This window comes from Sminthopsis crassicaudata, chromosome 1 (assembly GCF_048593235.1).
Source record: "Sminthopsis crassicaudata isolate SCR6 chromosome 1, ASM4859323v1, whole genome shotgun sequence".
Lineage (NCBI taxonomy): Eukaryota > Metazoa > Chordata > Mammalia > Dasyuromorphia > Dasyuridae > Sminthopsis > Sminthopsis crassicaudata.
Window position 1 is genome coordinate 403667531 of NC_133617.1, and position 9523 is coordinate 403677053.

General features: G+C 34.6%; 1 protein-coding gene across 1 annotated transcript; it reads left to right on the top strand.

The window, feature by feature from the left end:
* Nucleotides 1-313: 313 nt before the first annotated feature.
* Nucleotides 314-9523, top strand: LOC141550195 (olfactory receptor 13C9-like). Its single transcript, XM_074280582.1, is given in 3 exon segments — nucleotides 314-418; nucleotides 8358-8463; nucleotides 8466-9523. Coding segments are annotated over 3 exon segments (1269 nt in total).

Below are 9523 nucleotides of genomic sequence, written 5' to 3' on the forward strand. Positions count from 1 at the left end.
AGGGAATAAGGAAATTTAAGGAGCAAATATTCCAATTCCTCTTGGTTTCAGAGTATGTGAGATATTCTTAGAAATGGAATCAAGAAATGTGACATCTCTTTTGAAAGCCAGATGTTAGTTATCCCAAGAAGATGTAAGGAACATCAAAGGAAGAAATATAGGATAACAATCTAGATCTGGAAGGGATATTCAGAGAGCATTTTGTCTAACACCCACATTTTACTGCCAGGGCATCTGACAGAAAAGGTGAATACTGGTGTATGCTATCTTTACCACTGATGCTTCCTTTTTCTCTTCCCTCATTCCATGCTTGATGCTATGTGAACCAAGGTTCTTGACCCCAGATCAAGCAAATTTGCCAAAGTTGGAAGCTGGAAAAAGAGAGGGACCAGTTAGCAACAATGTCCCACGATCTCAGGTAACACAGAAGTCTAGCCAAGACATTAGATTCACCAGGGAAAGGAAGTGTCATTGAACCCATCCCTAACCTCTCAAAGTGAACATGTTAACTAGAACAAAGTCCAGGGGCCCCACAGCTAAGATTTTGGTTCTAAAGTCAGTGAACATTACAAAATACTTTCAACACCTAAGGATTACATACTCAAATAGTTTGTTATCTATAAGTTAGACTTCAATTACAGTAGAGCAATAACTTCCCTTTAATTGGTTCTATGGGACATTGTCCCTGAGGCATCACAAAGTTTCAAGGTTTCCCCATTTCTCTTTCTCTAAACTGTAAATTTCCTCAGGGATTGGAGCTTTTCCTTAAAGCAACGAGGCATTTAAATTACCTTTGATACCAATAGATAACTCATCTATCAACAAAGACATTTAACAAATGCTTTTTGATTGATCAAGTCTTCTTGGTGGTCTATTAATGTGAGTCTTCCAGGACTTACCTGACTGAATACTAATGGCTGAGAACAATTTAGGATATTGATAATTGTTAATAAAAGAGGAATCTTTGGAAAACAAACATGGTAAAAAAAAAATTATTTTTAGTTTCCCCTGTGTTATTTCTGCTGCCACCAAAGGAAATTTATTTATTCAAATAAATAATTTGAAATTATACAAGGGGAAATGCCATTTATAGGGACAGAAAACAAATTTAAATGAATAAATCCACATTTTTCACTCACTATGGCACTCACTACTCTAAGACAATGTCAGCTCAAAACTTCTTGGTCAGTGCTTTAGGCTCCTATTTAAAATTCACTTCATTATTTCATTCCACCATCAGTTAACTAAAAATCACAGAACCTGAGTTCAAAATTCACATCTTCAATTTATTACCTATATGACCTTTAAGAAATCATTTAGCCCCACTGAGTCTCATGTTTTTAATCTGCATAAGGAACATGCTGAACCAGATATCCTGAACAGTACCTTCCAGCTTTATATCCATGGTTCTGTATAATTTTGTCATTTTACATATGTGAGTTGAATACTTCTGATACTCTGGAGACTCTTCTAAAAGTAATGAGATTTCTTATAAACATAATCATATATTACAAAATATTTACAAAATTTAGTGCATATCATTAAGAAATAGTAAAAACTAAGAATAAAGAAAAAAACTAAAGTATAATTTCACCATTGATGGAGATGAAAATTCCAGAATGGTAAGCCAAATTCATGCCATGCAAGGACTGGTAAAAGAAAGTAAGAATGTCCAGTTTAAAGGAAAAAAAATACTTAAGAAGGACATGATTTTTTTTATATATTTTAATAGTTTTTTATTTATTTCCCAGATATATGCATGGGTAATTTTACAACATTGACAATTGCCAAACCTTTTTTTCTAATTTTTCCCCTCCTTCCCCCGCCCCCAGATGGCAGGTTGACCAATACATGTTAAATATGTTAAAGTATAAATTAAATATAATATAGGTATACATGTCCAAACAGTTGTTTTACTGTATAAAAAGAATCACACTTTGAAATAGTGTACAATTAGCCTGTGAAGGAAATCCAAAATGCAGGGGGACAAAAATAGAGGGATTGGGAATTCTATGTAGTGGTTCATAATCATCTCCTAGAGTTCTTTTGCTGGGTGTAGCTGGTTCAGTTCATTACTGCTCTATTGGAACTGATTTGGTTCATCTCATTGTTGAAAATGACCACATCCATCAGAATTGATCCTCATATACTAAGTATTGTTGTTGAAGTATACAACGATAATCTAGTCCTGCTCATTTCACTCAGCATAGTTCATCTAAGTCTCTCTAGGCCTTTCTGAAATCATCCTTTTGATAATTTCTTTTTTTTATTTTGTTTTTTATTAATTTTTATAATTATAACATTTTCTTTGACACTACATATGCATAGGTAATTTTTTTTTACAACATTATCCTTTGTACTCCCTTCTGTTCCGAGTTTTTCCCCTCCTTCCCTCTACCCCCTCTCCTAGATGGCAGGCATTCCCATACATATTAAATATCTTATAGTATATCCTAGGTACAATATATATGTGCAGAACCGAATTTTGTTGTTGTTGTTGTTGCAAAGGAAGGATTGTATTCGCAAGGTAAAAATAATCTGGGAAGCGAAACAAACAAACAAAAAAAAAACAATGCTCACAGTTTACACTCATTTCCCAGTTCCTTTTCTGGATGTAGCTGATTCTGTCCAATATTGATCAATTGGAATTGAATTAGCTCTTCTCTATGTTGAAGATATCCACTTCCATCAGAATACATCCTCAAACAGTATCATTGTTGAAGTGTATAATGATCCCCTAGTTCTGCTCGTTTCACTCAGCATCAGTTGATGTAAGTCTCTCCAAGCCTCTCTGTATTCCTCCTGTTGGTCATTTCTTACAGAACAATAATATTCCCTTTGACCCAACAGTGCTACTATTGGGCTTATATTCCAAGGAAATACTAAAGAATGGAAAGGGACCTGTATGTGCCAAAATGTTTGTGGCAGCCCTTTTTGTAGTGACTAGAAACTGGAAAATGAATGGATGTCCATCAATTGGAGAATGGTTGGGTAAATTATGGTATATGAATGTTATGGAATATTATTGTTCTTTTGATCATTTCTTACAGAAATTCCATAATATTCACATACCACAATTTATTCAGCCAATCTCCATTTGATGGGTATCCACGTAGTTTCCAGTTTCTGGCCACCACAAAGAGAGCTGCCACAAACATTCTTGCACATTCAGGTCCCTTTCCCTTCTTTAACTTTACTTGACTTTGAATACTAATGGCTTTGAACAATTTAGGATATTGCTAATTGGTAATAAAAGAGGAATCTTAGGGAAGCAAACATGATAAAAAAAATTTTTATTTTTAGTTTCCCCTGTGTTATTTCTGCTGCCACCACCAGGAAATTTATTTATTCAAATAAATAATTTGAAATTATACAAGGGGAAATACTTTTGGGATATAAGCCCAGTAGTAAAACTGCTGGGTCAAAGGGTATGCACAGTTTGATAACTTTTTGAGCATAGTTCCAAATTGCTCTCTTGAATGGCTGGATGTATTCACAATTCCACCAACAATGTATCAGTGTCCATCTTTTCCCACATCCCCTCCAACATTCTGCATTATCTTTCCCTGTCATTCTAGCCAATCTCATAGATATGTAGTGGTATTTCAGAGTTGTCTTAATTTGCATTTCTCTGATTAATAATGACTTGGAGCATCTTTTCATATGACTAGAAATAGTTTCAATTTCTTCATCTGAGAATTGTCTGTTCAGATTCTTTGATCATTTATCAATTGGAGATTTGCTTGATTTCTTATAAATTAGAGTCAATTCTCTATATATTTAGGAAATGAGGCCTTAATTGGAACCTTTGACTGTAAAAATGTTTTCCCAGTTTATTGTTTCCCTTCTAATCTTATCTGCATTAGTTTTGTGTGTACAAAAACTTTTCAATTTGATATAATCAAAGTTTCCTACTTTGTGATCAATAATGATCTCTAGTTCTTCTTTGGACATAAATTCATTCCTCTTCCACAGGTCTAAGAGGTAAACTATCCTATGTTCCTCTAATTTATTTATAATCTCATTCTTTATTCCTAGGTCATGAACCCATTTTGACCTGATCTTGGTGTATGGTGTTAAGTGTGTGTCCAAGAACATGATTGTTATTAACTAATTGAAGAGCAGTCATGATAAGTGGTGATGTGTTCATATCAATGAAATCACAGATATTTGAACTATGTAAGAATTGGATGGATCAGGTTCAGATATTTTTAGTTAGGGAAAGAGAAATATAGAAAAACATTGAGCTTACATAAAAGTTATAAATGATTCTTAGTTTATCTTAAGATATTCAGAAATGAGTCTCTGTCCATACATGCCACCTTGTTTGACCATTGAGAAATTCATTCCATATATTCTTTAAATGTTGACAAAGATCAACATTGGTATTGCAGTGGAATTTCCCGATATTTTGAATATTTTTGAGTATGTGAATTTGGTTAATTTGGTTATTATTTATTCATTTGAGGCAATGTGATACTATGTATAAATGGTCAGCTTTGGAAACACTTTGGTTCAACTTCCGGCTCTGATATATGCTGGCAGTGTGACTGTGGGCAGGTCACATGATCATCATAATCCTCATCATCCTCATTCTTAGTATTATTGTTATTTAGAAGGAAAAAAAACTTTTATGTTGGATAAAATTTTTTCTGCTTGACTCTAGAGAATAAATGGGACCAAAGGACAAGATTTTTAAAAGTAGGGCTTCATTTCAATTTAAAAACGGGATAGTCTGCTTATTGGATTGGTGAGTCCTTCACTAATGCCCTCTAGGAAACTATAAGTTTTGATCTAGTTGCTGATCTATTTTAATGGAGGATTTTCATATATCATTGTTCCCTATACTATTGAAATCACAAAAACATTCCATAGGATCACAGCATGTAGAGATGGAATGATCATAGATAAAGAACTATATGTGACCCTAGAGGCCACTCCCTTGTTATAGGCCAGAACTCTGTACTTGAAACAAGGATTCTTATAAGGTGCTAACTCAGTGGAATTGATAAGACAATAGTTATCTAGTTTAGCATGGTGATTAATAGTTCCCTAGTTCAGTATGATTGATTTAATCTTACCACAAATAATAGTTCCCTAATGATATAATGATTGGTTTATACTCAATATACTGTAAACGATCTAATTATAATAGAGTATATAAGCTGGAACAAACTCAGCCATGATCAGACTCAAAGAAGACAGAAGATTGGAGGTGGGAGCTCAAGTTCTCGGAGCCAAGGAGAAAGATTCACTCCATCTCACTTCACCTTGGTGGCTGACCTGTCCTCCTGCATTTCCTTTGCTGAGACCAAGTTAGCCTGGACTCCAAGCAAGGAGACAATAAAGAATTTGGACTTAACACCTGGCTATTCTTGTGGTGATTACTTTCCTGAAATGAAGGCACTCCAAGATCTCCAGAAAACCAACGAGAACACTACACTCCCCATTTTACAGATGAGGAAAATGAGGCTCAAGAAATTAAATTTGAAATCAAGATTGTTGTAAGTAGCAGAGCTACAAATGAAACTCAGATCTTTTCATTTCAAATTCATCCTGCTTTTCATAGCTCCATGATTTTCCCTCCCCTACTTTCAAGTTCATTGATATTGACTTTTTCGACATTACACCTCATCCAATTCCAAAAGCAGCCCTTCTTTCCATAATGTCAAGAGATCTTAGTTCATTAAACAATGAACTAGAGGTCAGAATGATTGTAGAACAGTATAAATATTTATTGAAGAACCCATAGTATCAAGGAAGGAAGGAAGGAAGGAAGGAAGGAAGGAAGGAAGGAAGGAAGGAAGGAAGGAAGGAAGGAAGGAGGAAAAGTAAGAGAAAGGAGGTGGAGAAAGAAGAGGAGGGTGACAAAGAGGAGGAGGATCAAGAGAAGGAACAGGAAGAAGAGGAGGAAAAGGAAAAGGAGAAGGAAGAGAAAGAGGAAGAAGATTAAGGAGAGAGGAAGAATATTAAGAAGAAAGAGGAGCAGAAGGAGGAAGAGAAGGACAATTAGAAGGGGAAGAGGAAAGGGAAGCAGAAGAAAGGAACAAACAAACCAACAAAGGGAGAGAAGGAGGGAGGGAGAGAAGAGAGTTAGGGATGGAGGGAGGAAAGGAGGAAGGAAGGAAGGAAATAGATGAAACATATATAGGTAGATCGATACAGAGATAGGTAGATTATTGGTGGTGGTAGTAATGGGTTTTGTCCTTTCTACCTGAAAAGGACCAAAAATGATATCACTATGTTAGAGCTGAGTTACAGCCTATTTAACTGAGGCTGCGTAGACCAATGTAAGCTTGGAATTTTCTGTCACAGGTTGGACACAAATTATACCTATGAACATCTGTGATAGCTTCTCTAATTGCATGCATTTCACATGTCTCTTGGGCAAATAGAAGGACATATGGATACATAGATAGATACAGAGATGATAAATAGATACATTGATACATTGATAGATACATAGAGACAGAGAGAGAGAAAAAAGATAGAATTTATTAAACACTTATCTTGTGTTAGGCACTATTCTAAGCACAAAGGAAGAAAATAAGTCAGACAGTTACTGACTTCAAAGAATTTACATTCTAATGGAAGAAGATAACTAAAGAGAAACTGGAATAAGAGGAGGAAGGGGAGCAGCTGCCAGAGAAACCTGAGCAGTGTCCTAGAATCTTGGCTCAGACAAAATAAGGCAAAAATTAACTAATCAGAACCAAGGGCACCAGGAATAGAGTTCAGGTTATTCTGTTGGGGATGGGATAATGTAACACTCAGAGATAAGGAGATAGGGTACAGAATACTGCTAAAGTTAGAAGCTCCTCTGTGTGCTGAATGCCCTCATAATTTTGGGGAGAGTGAGATCATTTTCCTTTTTATTTGTAGATGAGTTCAAATCCCAGGTGACTATTAAATAAAAAAAATTAGATTAAGTAATTGTTAAAAAAAAAATTTTAGGCAGATTACTTAAGAAGCTCACTAAATCAAATTCAATATCTAAAGTTTGAAGTAATTTCACACAGAGAGAAAAGAATTAGAATAAAAATATAAGACCTACATTTTTAATCACTATCTTACTATTGTCTTGCTTTGGGCCATTACGAATGTCACAACAATGTGAAGTGTTCGTTGTTTTTCTTCTTTTTTCAAGTTGCCAAATGAATGTTGGAGAACAGAGGGGTTCTTAACATAGGATCTGTGAATTTGTTCTTTTTTATATTTTGATAAATATATTTTAATATAATTTATTTCTTTTGTGAATCTATGAATTTTAATTTATTAATTTAAAAACATTATTCTGAGAAGAGATTTTTTGGCTTTATCAGGCTGCCATGGGATTCCATGGCAAAGAAAAAGTTAAGAATCTCCTACAATAAAGTATCACATAGGTCTTGTACAGCCCTGACTTTATTATATGAATCTACAAGGGATAGCTAGAAATATCAATAAAGCAAAAGAATTTTACAGGATATTTTTGAAAATGGAAGGGATTTACTGAATTATAATTAGCAATGATGACTTTCACTGATATTGCTAAGATCTTAAACTTACTAGAAGGAAAGAATAATTTAAGAACTTTTAGAAGCATACATGTGCAAACTTTTTTTAAATTTCCATATCAAATGAAATTTATCTTAGACATCCTTCATTCTATATAAAGTGGGTCTAATTTGTACCATAGGCAAGTGGATTTAATTAACTCCAAAAGAAAAGTCTCATTATAAGCCAATCTTAGCTCTTCCTCAAACTCTAAACTTTTCTCAGGATTATATTACAAAGTTTTGCAAAGTGTTTTATATATTTATGCCTTCTCTCTGTTTGTATGAAATTACTTTTAACTTTGATTAAATATAGAAAGCAAGATATTGAGCTCCTTAACTCATCTAATATTGTTTCAGCAATTATTTCTGCTATTAATGGGCTGGAATATGGACAACACTAGAATCAGTAACTTTATCTAGATGGCTTTATAAAGTGAAGAATATAGAATTTTGAATGAAATAGTGATTCCATCTGGATGGTATAATAGAATAAAGAGAATAGAATTTGGGAGGAAAAACAAGGTTTTGCAAAATGCTTTACATATTCTATCATTTAGCACACATAATAACTCTCCAAGGTATATGCTATTATTGTTCCAATTTCATGGATAATGAATTAATGCAAACAAAGGTAAAATGATTTTCAGGGTCACAATGTAAGCGCTTGAAACGGAATTCAAACTCAAGTCCTTGTGATTCCAAGACCAGAACTATATCCAATAATATAATCGATGAATAGCATTATCATAAGGCTCAAATATTTATTGAAATGTCCTAATGATTGTTCTTCATTCTCCTCTAATGTCCTGCAGCTGAAAGGAGAGAGAAATTGAAAACACTAATAAAACAGTTTTAGCTGAATTCATTCTCCTGGGACTTTCCAAATACCTCAAACTTAAGGTTTTCTTTCTTGTGTTATGCATGACAATATAGTCATCCTTTTTGGAAATAGTGTCATTATCATACTGAGCATTCTGGATTCCCATCTTCACACCTCCAAGTATTTCTTCCTCAGAAATCTCTCCTTCTTACATATCTGTTACACATTTGTGCCCAAAATTCTGGTGAACTTCCTGTCTACATGAAAATCCTTGTCCTTCTTAGGATGTGCAATCCAGATGTCAACCTCTTTTGCCATGGGAACCTCAGAGTGCATCCTGCTGGCTGTCATGGGTTATGACCACTATGTGGCTATCAGTAATCCTCTAAGATATCCCATTGTCATGCATAGGACTTTTTATGCAAACCTGGCTTCTTTGTACTGGCTAATAGGTGGTCTTAACTCTTTGTTTCAAACCATTCTTAAGATGCAATTGCCTTTTTGTGGGAAAAATATCATTGACCATTTCACCTGTGGAATACTGGCTGTCATGCACCTGGCCTATGCTGACATCTCCCTGAATAAACTCATCATGCTGGTAAGAATTGTAATCTTCACCTTAATCCCTCTGCTATTAATCATTGTTTCTTATGTCTTCATCCTTTCCACCATTTTACAGATCCATTCTGCTGAGGGCAGAAACAAAGCCTTTTCTACTTGTCTATCCCACCTGACCATGGTCATCATCTTCTATGAGACAATCCTCTTCATGTATATGAAGCCCAAGTCCAAGGCCTCACTGACCACAGATAAGCTGATTTACACACTTTATGGGATTTTTACTCCCATATTCAATCCCATCATCTGTAGTCTGAGGAACAAGGATATGAATGCTGCAGTGAAAAAAGTGCTAAGCAGAAGTCTGTCCTTATGGAAACTGAAAGATTTGGCTTGGCTCTATACTGCTGGTCCACTTCATAAGACAATAACTTATTTGGATACTTTGAATTCCTCATTGTGGTATATATTCTCCTACAAGGAAGACTACAATCCCCATGTATCCCACATTATAAAATTCTGGTACATTTTTTCTGATAAATTCTCAGTACATGTTCTATCCAATCCAGCTGAGACTAACTTTTTTAAAGTAATACAAAGATATTAA